Source organism: Fukomys damarensis, unplaced genomic scaffold (assembly GCF_012274545.1).
Source record: "Fukomys damarensis isolate Sample0158 unplaced genomic scaffold, DMR_v1.0_HiC HiC_scaffold_5, whole genome shotgun sequence".
In the NCBI taxonomy this organism is placed as follows: domain Eukaryota; kingdom Metazoa; phylum Chordata; class Mammalia; order Rodentia; family Bathyergidae; genus Fukomys; species Fukomys damarensis.
The window spans coordinates 13,692,688-13,712,449 of NW_022900917.1; the positions used below are offsets into that span (position 1 = coordinate 13,692,688).

General features: G+C 38.4%; 1 protein-coding gene across 1 annotated transcript; it reads left to right on the plus strand.

Annotated features, from left to right (window-relative positions):
- Positions 1-6,015, plus strand: Kcnv1 (potassium voltage-gated channel modifier subfamily V member 1; the record flags this gene model as incomplete). The annotated part of the gene is made up of 3 exons (XM_010619661.1): positions 1-278; positions 1,097-1,626; positions 5,117-6,015. Coding segments are annotated over 3 exons (1,320 nt in total), but the record flags the coding sequence as incomplete, so codon positions are not given.
- Positions 6,016-19,762: the final 13,747 nt, after the last annotated feature.

Sequence of the window (19,762 nt, forward strand, 5' to 3'; positions counted from 1 at the left end):
CACACGCGCCTGGGCAAGCTGGCCGTGGTGGTGGCCTCCTACCGCCGCCTGGGAGCCCTGGCCGCCGCGCCCAGCCCCCTGGAGCTCTGCGACGACGCCAACCCCGTGGACAACGAGTACTTCTTCGACCGCAGCTCGCAGGCTTTCCGCTACGTCCTGCACTACTATCGCACCGGCCGCCTGCACGTCATGGAGCAGCTGTGCGCGCTCTCCTTCCTCCAGGAGATCCAGTACTGGGGCATAGACGAGCTCAGCATCGACTCCTGCTGCAGGGACAGGTACCGTGAGGGCTCGAGGGCTGGGTGGGGAGGCCGGCGCGGGAGATGGGGCTGGAACCCAGGGCTGCGGCTCGGGGGGGGGGCCCACCCCTACGGGGGGTGTGCCCACCACTGCGTCTGGGAAGGTGGGGTCGGAGTGCGGGACCAGATAGCCTCAAAGCCAACTTCAGAATGCCACTTTGTAAATCTTTCTGTCCCTTTTGTGCAAGTGAGTTGTGTCACTTTTCTGTAAAAGAAGGAATTCAACTTGCAATGACTAGTTGGTGACTGAACAAATAAATCAGAGAAGTTGTGCCTCAAAAGACACTTGTGTAAGGATAGAGATGAAGATTTTGAGTTGCAGTATTAATTAAGCCTGGAACACTAACTTGGAAAAACTTATAGAGAGAACTGTTTTCAATATAGAAGAAAGTGGATTTGTTCATTGAATGATTCTGCGGCTCTGAATGGTAGCTTTGCTGTTATCTTGCCAATATTCCCATTTCTTCGTGACTACTTTCCTTTGTGATCAAAAAGTTCCATATGGCAGACAGCTGTCCCCAATACCAGAAAATGGGAAATAAAATGCACTGCGCCAGAGTTAACTTTGTCACTCGTATATCCTCTTCCGTACACTTCTGCTAAGAAAATGTCACTTTAAAAATCATATTTCTGGGTGACAATTTGTGAAGACAGGGGAAGGACATGACCTGGGTAAAATATAGATATTTTCTACCTTTTCCTGAAATAAAAGGCGTGCTTTCCCTGTCAAGTTTAATTCTCTTCTGTTTCTGTATTTTAAAAAGTTTGACTAAACACCAAATTGTCTTTCCCAAAAGATACTTCAGAAGGAAAGAGCTGAGCGAGACTCTAGACTTTAAGAAGGACACGGATGACCAGGAAAGCCAGCATGAGAGTGAGCAGGACTTCTCACAGGGACCTTGTCCTACGGTCCGCCAGAAGCTCTGGAATATCCTGGAGAAGCCTGGGTCTTCCACAGCTGCCCGAATCTTTGGGGTCATCTCCATCATCTTCGTGGCCGTGTCCATTGTCAACATGGCCCTGATGTCCGCAGAGTTAAGCTGGCTGAACCTGCAGCTGCTGGAAATCCTGGAGTACGTGTGTATTAGCTGGTTCACCGGGGAGTTCGTCCTGCGCTTCCTGTGTGTGCGGGACAGGTGCCTCTTCCTGAGAAAGGTGCCGAACATCATAGACCTGCTTGCCATCTTGCCCTTCTATATCACGCTGCTGGTAGAAAGTTTGAGCGGCAGCCAGACCACGCAGGAGCTGGAGAACGTGGGGCGCATCGTCCAGGTTCTGAGGCTGCTGAGAGCTCTGCGCATGCTAAAGCTGGGCAGGCATTCCACAGGTATTCAGATTTCATCGATGCCTTTTGATGCAGTCAGTGGGTTAGTGATCTGACTACTCACTCATCCTTAGTAAGCACTAGTGATTTGAACATGGTTCAGGGAAAGCAACTCCAAAATGACAGCTCAAAATTACCAACTTCCATGCTTTACCCAACCAGGTCTGCTAAAAAGGTGTTAGGACACAAAACTTTTGTAAGAAAGACTTTCACATACTTTCTTTCTATAATACATGGTGGGGGGCATTTTGACCATTTATTGATTTCGATGTCTTTGGAATCCAAGGCCTAGAAGATTCACATAAATTAGCCATATTCTGCCTCTAGAAGACTCTAGACAAAATGTGCATAAAAGACATGTAAGGTGATACACATAAATGCTGTGACACACAGGGACATAAGCTAGTTTGTCATCTATATCTAAGTGCTTGATAACTGTATATTACCTGGCTAACAAGAAAATCAGCCCTCCAGTATTTTACCTGGTTCTGCAGGAAGAGAAATGACCAAGTGCTAATGGCCTTTTCACAACTGCTGAAGAAGTGGTGGGAATGTCTCTCTTTGTTAAAATGAGAAGACACTAATTAATACCTTACCCAGTATTTGAGAATTTTCTTGTTCCTAACCTGTGATGTATGAGATTTTGGAGGGAAATGCGAATTCCTTAGTTTTTTTATATGTTAAAGAGACTTTGATAATCAAAGTCCATTCCACAGATAAACATTGACCATTCCACAGATAAACATCCCCTCAACACAGCAGACACACACAGGCACACACCTAACTGTGCATAAAGATTATAGTCACCATCAATGGAAATCATACAGATGATTTCGATCTGTATCTCTGAGGTAGTGATTCTCAGTAGCTGTCCCCACAGCTACTGAATATTCTGGCGTAACATAGCAGTTACGTCTGACTTTGAGGAAAATGGGAATGCCCTGACAAGCTTCTTGAAATGCAGATTCTGAATCCCAAACACAGAGAGTTGGATTTAATATGCAAGTTGAATCTGAGAGCATTTTTGATCACAATGAATTTTGGTAAAGGTGATTCTTGGACCACACTTTGGGAAACTCAGGAGCAGGATGCTACATCAATGCAACACATATTCATACAAATGCATATTGGTACCAACAGTTTGTCTAGAGATTCCTGAGCTAGCCTTATTTCCTCAGAGAGGTCCCTGATGAGCCACCTGAAGAGGATGATGGCAGCTGTGTCTCCCTGTTAATTTAGGGAGAAATTAAATTCTCCTGGGTTTTTTTTTTTCCTCTGCATCTCTGTGATAATTAGGACTTATCCTAATATAATTTTAGAAGTGTATTTTTCTAGCTAGTCTCACATGCCAGGGATTTGATAATGGGGTTTCCAACAACTTTTATAAGTACTACTCTTTGTTTTCTGACATACATAATGGGATGCTTTCTTTAAGTATTTATAAACTGTTCACAAGATTCAATTTTAAAAGCACCCAGCAAAGACTACGTTTTTTCCCACATGAAAGGAAAAGGAAAATAACAGTAATTTCTTCTGTGTTACCTCTTCAAAGTTTTCCCAGTTCCAGTGAGTATAAAGAATTACAAAAGCCTTAATTTCATGAAAATATTTGACAATTATGTGCCTGATCATTTTACCTCAAGCACATAATACAGTATAATGCAGACATAGACAACGTGTGTCTCCATGCATTAACTGTGAGTAAAAATCGAGGGATACTATATGACAGTAAGTTGGTGGTCAGGCAGGCTAGGTTTAAATTCTGCCTTTGCAGCTTTGGACTAGATAACCTTCTTCTCTGTGCCCCAACCTCCTCATCTGTAAAATGATACAACAATGACATCTGTCTTGATTTCTGAGGTTTGTTTGAATTAATAGACGTAACAAGGCTAGACATATAGCCCTCTTTTTTGTTTCTTTACAAAAACTGTTTAGAACATTTCATCCTTAAACAAAAAGTTTTCTCAAATCAGCACTACACTTCTCATATATTATGAGTTTATTTCATAAACCTCATTCCATATAGACACATGAAGCTTAGCTTTAAAAAACAGGTGTCTTAAAGGTATTCTGAAAGATACTCTTTTGAAGTTGAGTCTCAACATGAATATTTATTGGTCTTTAAAAACAGTTCACTACATATGCAAGATCTCAAATTTAAGAACAAATTTAAAAGTAAGGAGAATCTGAATAGTATTATAAATGTGTCTCAAATAATCTCTAAGCAATGAATGAAAATTGAAACATGGTTAAGAAGTATTGCTTTGGACTCCTGAAGCAATGTCACTGTGATGCCATGTTGCTGTCATTGCAAAACATGGATAAGCTTTTAGCAGCTAATGGCTAATTCAATCCTAGTTGAGTTTCTAATGGGCTATTCTCCTGAGGGATTAGTCTCTTCACAGGCAGGACAGGACCCTCTTGGGTCTGTGTCCCAAGGCTCAGTAAATCATCAGCTCTCAGTGCCTCACATGAGTGAATTCCCTAGGGATTCCATTCCCTTGTTCTTTACCCTCGGAGGAATATTCTATATTCAGCTACATATTCTTAGAAGGGCATAGGAAGAAAACTCCCTGTAGCTTTGGTGTTAAGAACTAGAACTTCAGTCAGTGGTCCTGGAGGTTCAGAGATCGTCTCCTGATATATGATTAAGAATGCCCACCAAAGCATAGGAGTTATCAATTTTGTCCCCAATGCCTAACTTGCTTTGGCTTTATTTCATTGCCATGGTATACACTCCTTGTTTCCTCTAGCTTTTGGGAAATGAGGCCACTGATTACATTAAACCTTATCAGGATGATGAGAAAAGCAGGTCCATAAAATATAAGAAGATAAAATAAAACTATCACTAGAAAGAAGTACCGAAATGATGCATTGAAATTCAAGTTCGACCAGTTGAGGCCTCTCTCTGCAGTACTACAAAGATATTCTGCTGAAAGTACAAAACTCCTAGTATACACCCTCTGCCTGGTTGATAGCCTTATTTCTCACCTTTTAAAAATATGAATTGAAGCCGGGCCTGGTGGCGCACGCCTATAATCCCAGCACTTGGGAGCCAGAGGCAGGAGGATCACTGTGAGTTCGAGACCAGCCTGGGATACACAGTGAGTTCCAGGTCAGTCTCAACTACATAATGAGACCCCGTCTCAAAAAAACAAAAAACAAAAACAAAACAAAACAAATATATATATATATATAGAGAGAGAGAGATAGATATAGATATATAGATATATAGATATATAGATATATATATCTATATATATGAATTGTAGAAGTTCAAAAAGTGTGTGAATGGATTACATTTTTCTTTATCCTCTCTGTCCCTATCACCTGGACTCTCTGCTTCCTAAAGGCAGGGATTCTGACTTAACCATCTCTTTTTCTCCAGGACACTGCCCAGTGTTGGAGACGTTTAGGTGTGCAGGGTGCAGAGGGTAGGGAGGGGAAAAGCTGTCAGTGATGATGGTGCCTGACAGCTGGTGCTCTCTTGCAGGGTTACGCTCCCTTGGCATGACCATCACCCAGTGCTATGAAGAAGTCGGCCTACTGCTCCTATTTCTGTCTGTGGGAATTTCTATATTTTCAACTGTTGAATATTTTGCAGAGCAAAGCATTCCTGACACGACCTTCACAAGTGTCCCTTGTGCATGGTGGTGGGCCACCACATCCATGACTACCGTGGGGTATGGGGACATTAGGCCAGACACCACCACAGGAAAAATCGTGGCCTTCATGTGTATATTATCAGGAATCCTTGTCTTGGCCTTGCCAATTGCTATTATTAACGACCGCTTCTCTGCCTGCTACTTCACCTTGAAACTCAAGGAAGCAGCTGCGAGACAGCGGGAAGCTCTGAAGAAGCTCACCAAGAATATAGCCACTGACTCATATATCAGCGTTAACCTGAGAGATGTCTACGCCCGGAGCATCATGGAGATGCTTCGTTTAAAAGGCAGAGAAAGAGCAAGCACAAGGAGCAGCGGGGGAGACGATTTCTGGTTTTAAATTGGCTTGCAGTTGATTTCCAAAAGCTGTGTACAATTAACTAAATTGATAAAGCCCTGCTATGAATGCTTGCATTGCCGCTGAGGAATCTTCTGAGTTCTGCCCACTTTGTATTTGGTGATACATTATTTGGTCCAACGGAATATTTCACACGCCCCACCACAGCAATTACACATTGCTTTTTGACACAGTTGTGTCTCAAAAATGCTCAATTAGCATAAGCAAAAACAGTTACACAATTCACACCTGTCTGAATTGTCGGATCTGAATTAACATTATGACAATACATGCAATATAGTTAAAAGTTTTATGTGTCACTACTTTTAGAAAGATTTTTGCACCACTAATTTTTTAAATGGAAGTTAAACTGCTAGTCCAGAGATATAATAAGTGAACATTAAAGAGTGCTCTGAACATCTTTGCTATTTAAAGATACTCTCTGAGTAAATTACTCCTTTCTCTATCAGTTCCAGTTGCTGAGTGTAACAATTAGCTTTGTAAAATAAAACCAGCCCTACAGATTACAGATTGTGTCCCCACCTTCGACCTGGTGCCAATCTACTCACAAGTGGCCTCCCGTCCTTCTGGCTGCAGGTGGAAGGCCCAAACCCGCTTAGCCTGCAACAGATGAGTTTTCATGAACTGCAGAATTGCACACTTCATTCTCACAACTAAGTATGGTCCGTGAAGTTTAAAGCAGTTTATTTCTCAGTTCTTCATGAAAGTCAGATTAATTTTTAAGACATCTCATAATAGATGTTTTATTAAGTCATGTCTTTAAAATTATGAATATGTAAAAGTGAAGTGAACATCCCAATTTTTGAGCTGGGAATGTTAAATAGTCTTATTTCATAAAAGGAAAATATGTTGAATGACATCATTGGATGAACTTACGGATCCTTAATTTGTTAACAAAAAATATTGTGGATAGATTTCTGGTTGTTGGGGTAAATAACAAATGTTCAAACTTTGCAGGCATTTTTACAACATTTTGACATTCATGATAATAATAAAATTCCTAGGCATTCTGTTACATAATTAAAGCCAAAACCTCTAGAGCTAAGAGTAAGCTCATGATTCCAAATATTGCAGTAAAGGAGATTTTCTAAAGTAAGGAGGATAACAAGGAATGTATCTCTTTGTTCCGTCACTTTAATTGCTTTAATATTTATTTCATCAGTATAGGCAGTCTAACCCCTAAAGAGAAAAAATAGTTCTTGTGGTAAAATCTTTCTTCTTCTGAATAAGATACACATACACATTCATTATAGAAATATATGCACACAAAATATCTGTGACATTAAAATTTCATGAAGAGGAATTTTATGAAAAATGCCTAGAAGGTTACTTGCTGAGGATGGATATTGATAAATCTTGGAAAACACTGTATCAATATATATATCTATAACATATTTTCATCAACTGCATTTAAGATACCCTCTATATTATGAAATACCAAAAAGGGAGGTGCCAATTAATTGTACAATGCTGTGAACTGTAAAATGCAACCAGATTTTGAATGTGTCAAATGTAATATATATCTTTAAGCAGAATGAAATGTTGTGTGTACTACCTTCTTTTTGCTGGTATGCATGCTTAAGCTCTGAAGACTTTTTCATTGGTGGCTTGAGTTTTAGATTATATTTGAAATTACTTTAATCTATTTGAATGGCTTGCACTTCTAAATATTAGATAATATGAATATTAACAAACATCTTTCCTCTTACAAACAGCATGAGTTCTGGATCATGGCACAGTGCCATCGTCCTAGTATAAATCTCATTCATTCTCTCAAGGGGAAGTAAAAATTGGACGCTGAAGAGAAACCAACTCTGGCTTCTCTAGAGGTTTCCATAAAAAGGACAGTTACTTTGAGTCAAACTATCCTCTACCCATCAAAGATTATGTCACCTGATCCTGAAAACATCCCAGTTTTATATATTACTAGTCTTATACTCCTCTAAATATATATTTTATATATTTGATAATTCAAAAGTATTTATTGAGTATCCCTCTGAGTGTTGAGCACTGAAGATTCTTTGTTAAACAAGACTAAGTCCTGATCTTTTGTGTTTAATATTGCATCCAAGGTTGTTGGCAAATGCCAAAACTGAGATACTAAAATCTGTAAATTTGCCTAAATACACACAGCCTACAGGTAGTAAAATCAGAACTGAACATTAGTCTACCTGACTTGAAAAGTGAAACTCCTACACCCACATTATCAATTTTATTCTTCCCGCAAAACCCATAAGTAGGGATCTATTTTATAGACAGGCAAGCCAGCTTCTGGTGGATGGCAACTTTTATGATGCCATAAAATAAACATCAGCTTATTCTCAGCGGTAGAATGGTGCTTTTAAAAAAAATCATTGTGATGACTTAGTTATCAGACAAGAAAAATGCTATAGTTAGAATAATCAATAGTTGGAAATTTTTAAATGAGTAATTTATATATATATATATATATGTGTTTATTTTTGCCTTGTTACAGAGGATCTACACAAATGTGGTTTGTTAGGTATATAAAATTCGTCAAGATGCAGGCATTTCAAAAAATTTCCAAAATATCATTGCTTTGTCAACTTTACTGTTATATGAAATATCCATGTGTTTACTCAGTGAGTGTATATATAAGCAAATCAATTTTAATTTACATGACAAATTGAGGCAGGAACTCTCCCACTTTTATTTGCCATCATTTAAAAAATATTAAACATTCTGCAAAATCTAGGAATTGTTCTAAGAAGATGCTACTTCATTTACTTAGAAATATAAAATGGAATTACTGTCTTTCTCTAAGTTATTTAGAGAACACTAATTTAAAAATTTTTGAATGCACAGAGACAATCTTGAGTACCTCCAAAGAGCAGTTTTAAGAAATTACTGAAGACTAACAGGAAGATCATCACATTCATATTCTGTTTTCCTTCATATATGGAATACACACACACACACACACACACACACACACACACACACACACACACACACACACACACGCAGAATTATTGCACTTACCATTTTAATGAAAAGTAATATTAAACATAATACATAACTCACAAATAGAGTTCAATGGGTAGAAATATCAGTTCTGTGTTTCAATGTGGAATTCTTAGTCTCATTAGAATCTTTTGACCAGCTCATGAAGAAAATATATATGCTTACCCAAGTTATCTAAGCCAAGTGTTTGATTTGGTAAGCTTAGTATTTTGACAAATATTTATGCTGATATATTCCTAACAGGAAAATCTTCTGAAAAGTTAGCCATTAATATCTGACTTACTAATCCTTCAGTTTGGGACCAAGAATTGAAAATTGGTTGGCTGAACAATAACGTGTTTCCATACTTACCTTGATGATTTTCCTTCCCAAAGCACCACCATCCCCAAACACCTCCCCAAGACTTACTGATTTACAGATGAAAAATATCCACAAGGAGAGCTTCACTCCTCAGCCCCAAGGTGGACTGCTTCCATGGTGTATCTTTAGGAGGACTAGAATGACCTGGATGCTCACCATTCTCGTGACCTCACTTCCTTATATTATAAACTATTTCCTGCTCACTCCCCTTTCTTCATTCAATTTGGACTTTCTCTTCCTTTCTGGTAATCAATTGGCAATACTCTAACCCTAATTAAGCCCAATCCAGAGCCAATTTCTGCCTGCTCCTCTAGAACCAATAACGGGGACAGAAAAAACACAATGCATGCTGATTGCTGTCATTTTCCATCCATGCCTCCAAGCTCATTTGGATTCTTCATGCTGCCAGGCAATGATACTGCAATTCCTGAGTCTTTCAAAATAAATGGAAACCTCTAACAGCTCAATTTGATTCCTCTTTCACTCAGAAAATTAAACGATAGAAGAGATTTTCCACAGGAAGAAGCACCCACATTTATCCACCTACCTCCATCTGTGCCTCTTCACTCTGCCTTTCCTCATTACATGGGTTGAACTTTCCAACCCACTCTTTTCTCCAACTCTGGGACAGTGTTTCAGGAAGTCTCTCCTCTTCCCTACCCTACCTTTTCTTCTCTTCTCTCTATTATAAATTCCTGTCAATATACAAACATGATTATTTTTTTTTATCTTAAAACAATTGAAAGAATAAAACCAATGAAGGAAACTCTATCACTCTCCAGAAAACACCAAAATGCCTGCTTTCCTTGGCAAAACCTGACAGAATTTTCTCTACTCATGTCTCCATTTCTATATTCACTGTTTCTTTCCAAGTCTTTCTTGAAAAATCTGCTCAAGTATTATCCCATCTCTCTTTAGCCTATAAAACTGTTGTCAGCAATGGCCCCATGATTGTTAACTCCTCAGTGTTCAGAATTCATATTACTAAATCCTCCATCAATATTTTACAAGGTTAATTGCAGGCTCATCTTTAAAACAGTCCCTTGCCTTGACTTCCATTCTTCACACTCTCTTAACTTTGCCTGTACTTCATTGCTTTGCTGGTTGAGGTGGTCAATCAGTATCTAATCTGCATCCATTTCTGCTCTTTATTTATACCGCTCTCTTGGTAAAATAACCTGACTTCATGACTTAAATATTACTGATACTTGGTCAACTCCCAAATTTGTATGTCTATTTCTATTTCCATTCACTTTCTGCAGCTATTCAACAAATGTCCAATAAAAAAAAATCCCATAATTACTACATCCAATCTCAAATCATTATCAGCATTTTGCCAAAACTCTTAAATTTAAGTCCTCCATAAAGGAGACCAAAGCACACAATTTTTGCAATACTGATTATTTGCAAGATATTTAATGTAGAATGAAAAGCCTGTGAATAATTACAGAAGAAGAAGAAGAAGAAGAAGAAGAAGAAGAAGAAGAAGAAGAAGAAGAAGAAGAAGAAGAAGAAGAAGAAGAAGAAGAAGAAGAAGAAGAAGAAGAAGAAGAAGAAGAAGAAGGAAGGAAGAAGAAGAAGGAGGAGGAGGAGGAAGAGGAAAAAGAAGAAGGAGGAGGAGGAGGAAGAGGAAAAAGAAGAAGAAGAAGAAGAAGAAGAAGGAGAAGGAGGAGGAGGAGGAGGAGGAAGAGGAAAAAGGAGAAGAATCTACACAAGGTAAAGTGTAAAGCAAAACTTCTGATCTGGATGCAGACCTGACAGCTCTGAAGAAGAAGGGCAGAAATGTTGGCTAAGAAGTGTCTTTAAAGCCCAGTTCTAAGCCATTTTCATCATGGTGATGGAGAGGCACTGAGTGCAAGCAGCCCATTAAGTATCCTGTTGCTGTTCTGGAGAATCTCAGGCTCTCAATCAATCACACTCCCTCAGGAGGGGTCTGGGCAATGCATTTTCCTTGACATAGTCCATCTATGTCACCACATGTGTCTGTTTCTCCTCGTAAGTTTATGGGTGTCCCTCCTTATATCCCAAGGCCTCCCTTTCTGAGAGGAAGTCAGAAAAACATGAAGGTGGGATGAACTAGAGCCCTGATTGCTCCAATTGGTCTGTGAAGTAACTAGTAGCCATTCTCTCCTTCTCCCACTATCTGTAGTACCACATTAAAAATCACACTCTCCTCAGGGCCTAGAATCCTGAAAGAGTTACAAATTAAGTCTTGGCCTGCTCTCATTAGCCTCCGAGAATAAGTTCACACCCTGGAAAACACATTTTTATCATTATTGTGCACTGATACACATCCTGATAGTCATGCTGCACAGATGTCATTTTCATGAAAGTTATTTTTATTGTTGGACAAAGAAATAGCATGAATGAAAATGATATTTTGGGTGTAAATTTCAAGACTATCTAAATTTCATTTTCTTTTTTTTCTCAGTAACATCACACCAAATATGATATGATTTTAGTGAACACTATTAATAATCTGAAAATGACTTTCATGATGACACATCAGATTCCGTGATACTACTGAGATAAATATGCTTTCAATAACAGTGCAACTAAATCTGAAGTAATGTGAAAAAATAAATGAAATTTTTAAAAATTTAATTTCATTCTCTACAGTTGAGTAGCAATACTCACAAATACACACAACCTTCACCTTATTTAGAGTCAGTAGCCTAAAAAGTTTGGGTAAAAAGATAATGATAATGTATATGTTCTTATATTACCTTATTTTTAATATTAAAATTATAACAAAAATAAAAATAATTAAACTAAAGAAGATTTGGACAAGTTAATAGAAGGCATATATACCAGCACAGAAAATACTAAAAACTTATGGCAAACAAATGTAATTTTGAAATTATGGGAGAGAAAATATTATATATCAATAATCATCTCAATAAATCACACTGGTTATATGGATAGAATTTCAACTATCTACCTAAGCAAAAATCAAATCTAACTTTAAAAGTGTTTTAAATTTTTCTAAACTAGGACAATATTTTCAAACCCCTGTCTTTGTATAAGTCTTTGCTCTACAGCAAAGGCTTTATCTTAAATGGACTATAATTATCATCAACTAATTCTAAATGGTACATGTGAAAATAAAACAGTTATGTTACTATGGAAACTATACTTTGTAGGAAATTTATTTCAATAGGCTTTGCTTCTAAAATTAAATAAAAAAGACCCTTAAACAATAGCACCACCTTGACCACAAGCCATTAAAAAAAATAATGAAATTTAAAACAAACAAATTATTCTAGGTTTTTCTAAAATCACAGCTTTTCTCTTCACATGAGCTTTATTATTCAATAAGCTATTATTTACCTTTTTTACATTTGCTTCAACTGAAGAAAATTCTCCCTACAAAAATCCTTTGTGCTTAACAGTAAATTTTCTTTTTCTAATACTAATTTTTTAAAATTATTTTTATGAATATATAAAACATAAATATTGTTCATATTAAAGGGTTACCATGTTTTATTTTGACACATATATACACTGTGTTATATTTAGATCAGCTTAAACATTTTATCTCTTCAAAAATTTATTTATGGTAGAAACTCAAAATCACTTCTTCCAGCTTTTTTAAATGAACAGTATTTTAGTGCTATCTAACTATCATACTGTGAATAACAGCAGAAATTCTTGTACACAAACTGATTTACACATGACCATCTTTCTCCATGTCTCCCTCAACTGTACACTTCTGTGTTTTTCGTAAACACCATCCTACTTTCAAATTCTATGAAATCAACTTTTTTAAATTGTTTATATGGGATTACATAGCACTTGTCTTTCCATGCCTGGCTTATTTCATTTAGCAATATTATTTTAAGTTCTATCAGTGTTGCCATGCACAATATAATTTTATTACTTTTAATGGCTGAAAAGCATCTTACTGTGTAGATGTAATACTTGTTTGTATCCACTCATCAATTGATGGCACTTAGGTTGTCTCTGCTTCTTGGCTATTGTCTCGAGTGGTACAACAAACATGGAGGCGAAAATGTGTCTTTGACATGCTGATTTCGTGTCTGTCTATATCCAGTAATGTGATTGCTCAATCAAATGGTAGATGAATATTTGATGAACCTCAATGCTGTTCCTTTAAAAAATTTTTTTAAATTTGATATTTGACTTTATATTAGTATACATTTACAATACACAGAAGTTATGTTCATTTGGGGGGATATTTATATATATTCATATCTTGATCATTTTTTATCCTTTTGCCCCCTCCTTAACTTTCCCCTTTAATCTCCTCTTGATCCCCTTCCACATCTCCATAAAGTCTGTCTTTTTATTTCCTACTATCTCTCCTTTACTTTACTCTTTTATTTATTTATATTTTAGGTTTCTCCTATACAAGAAACTATGAAATATTTTACATTCTGTTTCTGACTTATTTCAATGAACACTGTGGTTTTGAATTCCGTCAGTTTTCCTACAAATGATATAATTTCAGTCTTCTTTAGGGCTGAATAATACTCCATTATGATATATACCATCTTTTTATTCATTTAATTCTTGGTAGGCATCTAAACTGTTTTCAGAGCTTAGCTATTGTGAATCAAGCCACTTATGAACATGAGTATGCAGGTATCACTATGTGTGTTTAACTCCCAGTAATTTATCCAGGAGAGATGTAACAGGGTTAAATGGAATTTCTCTTTTTAGTTTTTTTCAGGAATCTCCATGTTGATTCTATAGTGGTTGTACTCATCTTTTGTTGTTGCTGTTGTTATTGTTTCATTTTTTGTTTTGTTGAAACAAAGCCTCACTATGTTACCCATGCTGGCCTTGTACTCGTGGTGATCCTCCTGCCTCAGCATCCTGAGTGCTAGATTACAGGCATGCAACACCAGGCCCAGTTTGTTGTTATTCTTGTTGTTGTTTTGAGACAGGGTTTCTCACTTGTGCCCCAGGCTGGCCTAGAACTTGTGATTCCCCCTGCCTCAGCTTTCCTAGTGCTAGAATTACAGGCATATGCAACCAGGCCCAGCTATTTAAAATTTTAATTGATGCATAGTAACTGTACATACTTGGGGGTATAGTATGACTTCAGTACCTGTACACAATATGAAATGATTAGATTGGGGTGAAGTTTTATCTTTAGTTTTAAACAATAGACTCTCTTAGCCAGGGATTTAGCCCAGTGGTTCTGCTGCCTACCTCACAAGCACAAGGTCCCAAGTTTGATCTCTAGTACTAAAAAAAAAAGGATATCTTTGTAATAACAGTTTGAAGAAATGTACTATCAAATAATATTTGACAAACTCTTTTCCCTTAATGAACTTCCATTCTCCTTTTTAAAATCAAATATACCATTTTTTTCAACAGACTAATCAAATGTGCTTAAAATTAACTCAAAGAAAGTGGAATAAGTCAGACAAAAAAAAAAGATGCATACCACGTGCTCTCCTTCACATGTGCATGTTAGGAATCACTGATTGGAATGAAAAGGGAAGGGAACCAAGTGATGGAAAGAGGGGAAGGGGATGAAAAAGAATTAAGATATGTTAGGGACGTGTGCCAAGTGCTCCCCGTCAATGTAATCACTGTGCCCTGAAAACACACACTAGTAAAATGAGAAGAGAAGAAGTTCACTGTGTTGTGTTGTGGCTGTATCTAGATGATCCCACAAAGCCTCACGCACTCATAGGTGGGGCTTTCTTGGACGTGGCTGGCTTTATGATGTGTGATCAGCTCATGGTACAGGGCTAACTAAGATTGAAGGCATTAGGATTAAGGGTGGGTGAGTACTGAATCGGTCCCTTGATTGGTTTGGCACCACTCTAATCCCGGTACCTGGATAGAATATAAGGGACAGAAAAGAGGCTTGTCTTTTCCCTTGTTGTTTTGCTACCTACTACCCACTATGAACTGTTCCTCCTCTGCGATGCCACCCTGCCTTGGGCAGCTACGGGCTGAAACCTCAACAAACTTTGAGCTAAATAAACCTTTCCTCCTCTGTGGGCATTGGATATTTTGTCTCAGCAATGAGAAAAGTAACTGAGACAAAGTATAATAGTGATTACTAAAGCCTGGGAAGGACGAAGAGGAGGAGACTGGGAGAAAGCAGGAAAATAGATAGCAATACACAACTAGACAAACGTCGACGATACAGTGGTGAACAGCACAAGGAGGTGACTTTAGTTCTAAATAACCTACTATATGTTTTATTTCTAGAAGAGAGGAGCTCAAAGGTTCACAACACAAAGCAATGAAAGTAAGAATGAAGAATTGATCTGATTTGATCAGTACATATTGCATACATATGTTGAAATATCACTCTGAATCTCATAAATGCATACAACTATGTATTTTTCCATATGACTATATATTCATTAAATAGTTTTAAATATTTAAGGAAGTGAAATTTTAACTAGATTTGATCATTGCACAATGTATGCCTGTCTTGACACTATCTTCTTTGCTGAGACACAACACTCAGCACCCACAGTTAAAGGAGAAGAGGTTGAATTTGGCTCGTAGTTTCAGAAGCCACAGTGCTTTCCTGCTCATCCTACTTCAGGTGAGAGGGTCTGGTGGAGGAAAGCAGCTCACATCGTGAGAATCAGGATGCACGGAGAGAATGGAGCAGATGTCCCCTTCCAGGTCAGAATCTCAGCAACTCGCCTCCTGACCACCTCCCACCTCCAAACAGCTACACCGTCCCATGATTCACCTATGGGAACATGAGGCCTCTGGGACATTCTCAGTCTAAGTCATCACCATACCTGCATCAAATCATCAACTGTACTTCACAATGTTGTCCAGTTAAAGTAATAAAAATAACACATAAACAAAGGAGAAATAACTCAAAGAAATCAACGTGTTTTATTCCAAACTCTTCAACTCATGGACATATAGTTTCTTTCTCTGCATGTGGCATGCATCGGAAAGCACTGCAAATAAATCATCAGGTAACTGTCAGCACACATCCGATAATCTAATTAGCAAATCCTACTTTTCACACATTGCTGACGCTGATTTTCTAGAACCGCTTTTCAGAGCTGAGCAAGACATTTTTATTTAGTTTCTTTTGACATTCTCTCAAGGACATTGCACAAATCCAGAGAACAAGCTAATTAATTGATACATGAAAAGGATAATATACGGTGTAGAAAAAAAGCACTGTGGTATAATTTTCCAATCCATATCAGAAATGACAAGGACAGTATAATATCACTTTTTTTCTATTTTCAAGTTTTAAAATGACTGTGATTAGAGAATGTATGCTACAAACAAAACAGTCACATATTTTAAAGTCTAAGATAGTTTTTACAAAACAAACACTGGAGCTATTTTTAATGGCTATAGAGTAAAGGTATATCTCTGTGTGTCTTTTAAAAATAATTGCAGAACTCTTACTCCAAGATTTGAAAATAAGCTGAATTAGCACACAGGGCATGGGGGTTATTTTTTTTTTTTAACTGCACACCAAAAACCACACAGTTTGTGACACAGTTGACTGGTTTATGACCACTGCTTTTCTCACATGGAGTTGATGGAATAAAATGCGACGGTTAGAATGGAATGAAATAGAATAGAATAAAATACAATAGAACAGTGGATTTGAGGTGGAGTAGGGTGTAATATGGGTAGAGAGGATCATCTGGCAAAACAGAGCCCAGCGTACAATGAAAGATGTTAAAGTGAACCTCACCAGCCCTCACAGAATGGCACACGCTGCAGCAGGCTATGACAGCAGTGAGCCGGGGACATGCAAAGGGTGTACCAAAAACATGTTGCTTGGGAGAAAATTACTCGATTGGATTTCTTGATTTGAAGGGATGTGAGTTCAATTGACTTTGTAACTATGGAGTTAAGACTCAGCAATCCAACTTTATATCAGTGGAACTGACAGTGGGTTGTAGATAAAACAATGTTTATCTGTTGTGGATAAAATTATTGTTGACTTCAAGGTGGTTTGATAGTCTTATAGCTCATGGTAAGAATATTTTCATTGAACTGGATCAACTTGCCTATTGTGGCAGTAAATCTTAATTGTCCACTAGATTAGATTAGGAGCCTCTTGGAGAACTGACTGGATCATGGGGCGCCATATTCACTAGTGGGTTCGTTCACTGATGTTCATACCTGAACTTGCTGTTTGGAGAAGGGGCCAGTTGGAGGTGGTGGGTTGCTGGGAAAGGACTTTAGAGGGTGTAATTCTTGCTGGTGCTCTTCAGGTTTTGCTGCCATGAAGTAAACTGTTCTCCACCACCTCCTTCCACCATAATGTTCCTGCCTTGGAGCCCGCAAACCATGGACTAAAACCTTCAAAACTGTGAGTCAATTTAAACCTCTACACCTTTAATTTGTGGAGGTCAGGTAGATATAGGAAAGTGCATTAATACACTCCAAAAAAGTGATTTCTTCATTAGTTTTTAAAGCATAATGTGGGACTTCCAGTTTCTATTTATGTGTGTAAGAAGCTTAGAAATCACCACTCCATCCTAACAAGTAAAAATCTGAACATATTAAAAACTGATAACTCTTCTTGGATCTGTAGGAGAAAGGAGGACACAGGCAAACTGCTGTTCCCAAGATTGTAAAAGAGGGCAGAAAAAGTTCATGGTTTCTGAGAGTCGTGAGAGGAAACCACTGCAGAAACTAGTTGCAGCATAGAGAAACCTAAAACGCCACTAATGAATTGCTAGAGGATTGGAGAAGACAAGTCTAAGGGGAAAACTTCAGAGGGACTAAGTCATAGGGAGACCCCTCAGTGTGGTGAGCTTTATCTCCACTAGTTTAACCAAGCTATTACAGTGAATATCAGAGAACTATCGCCTCATGCATCCAGTAGGAGGGAAAGGGAAAGAAGTTATTTTTAAATACACTAAACCACCTTGTTCTTAGCAGGGTCTATCCTAGGAAGCACTAGTTTGCACAACCAATTCTCAGAGCCTAACCACCTTGGGAGAAGGGAAACATCCAAGACCAGGCAATTCTTGTCTTCACTGTGAAAAAAGAAAATACTTAACTTCAGCTCACTCTAACAAATCTGTCCCACTGAAGGTAGCACAAGACAAACAGAAACACTCATGAATTCATGGTTTAGAGGCACAGGCTTGCTAAAAGACTGAGACCTAATCAAAACACTGCGAATTCTTCCCTTCCTCATCATAATGCCAATTTACTAAATGAAAATTTACATCAGTAAATCATAGCTGATTTCCAAAGTAATTACTTCTGGACTCACTAGAGAAAATTGCAAGGCATATAAATTAAGGACCACCAGGAATTTGTTTCTGTAGAGCTAGGCTAGAACTCAGAAAATATCTGAGACTCAGCTGAGCTGAACATAGACAACATACTCAAAACTGAGATAGATAAAACATGAGCTATTAACGTTGATAAGAAAAAGTGCCCTGTAGTGAGCATCCTTATGCCACTGTCACCAGATTTACCTGAATTTGCCAACAAATTACTTTTATATGCCCAACACAGGAACAGATAGTTATTGTGTTAGTGTTCTTCAGAGAAACAGAACCAAAGGAATGAGAGAGACAGAGAGAGAGAGAGAGAGAGAGAGAGAGAGAGAGAGAGAAGGAAGGAAGGACGGAAGGAAGGAAGGAAGGAAGGAAGGAAGGAAGGAAGGAAGGAAGGAAGGAAAAGAGGAACTGACTATCACACGAGCAGGAGCCTGGAAAGTACAAAATCTGAAGGGTCAGCTATTAGGCTGAAAACACAGGCAAGGGTTGCAGGGCAAAGGAGGACAAAGGAATATTACTTAATATTTGGAAACTGGTGAAGAAGACAGGAGAGAAAGAAAGAAGGAAGAAACAGAAAGTAAAACAGAACAAAACAAACAAAAAATAGAAATAATGTTCTCACTTGTATAAAAATAAGAATAAGCAATCAAGAAAGAGGAAAAAATAAATGAAAAAGCAAAGAAAGGAAAAAAGTAGAAAAAAAAATGTCCACTTCAGGATGTGTCTCTGCTGTCACTGGCTGATAGAGGGGACAAAGTTCAGATCTATGCTGATTAATCCCAGAATGTCAGCTGTAGAACTATGGTGGCGGTGGATGATCCCAGAAAACCTGGTCCTTCTGGCTGTGAAGCTGGGACCCTAGTTCTTTAGCCTGTAACACTCTGAGTGACTCCTGCCATCTTGAACTCAGCTACCTGCAGCTTGGACTTGGCTCCCTGACCTGCCAACTGGAACGTGGTTGTGCCTCACCCTGATACTTGGAGCCACTAGATGGAGCCAAACCACAGCTGCTCTGAGTTCCGATTTCTGTTGGTCCCTTTCCAAAATGGCTACCAGCCCATTGCCCTCTCTTTGGTGGCATCTGAACCTGAATAACTCACCAGCCACTGCCGTCCACAGCACCCACCGCTCTGGTCTACTGGTGCATTTCTCTGCGGAGACCTCTGGGGTTGACAGTGTTCACCCCTGCCTCTGTAGATTCAAGCTGCCCCTCCTACACCACCACCAGGGCTCAGGGAGAAAATACTACTTGCCTTGCCACCTGCCTCCTCCATGTTGTAGTCTCTCTCTTTACTCTCATTGTGAGCTCTAATTCTTGCTTTAGATCCTTGTTGGGTCCTAGGAACTCACTTCCCTCCTCCTCTTCTTCATATTGCTATGATTCAACATCTGGGTTCCAGCTCTTAGAAAGGCTGTTTCTCGGCTGCTCACCATTCTGACCTCTTCCCAGAAGGTTCAATTCATGTTTAATAGCACACAATGAAATATGTTTACATACAGTAATATATGTGTGTGTGTGTGTGTGTGTGTGTGTGTGTGTGTGT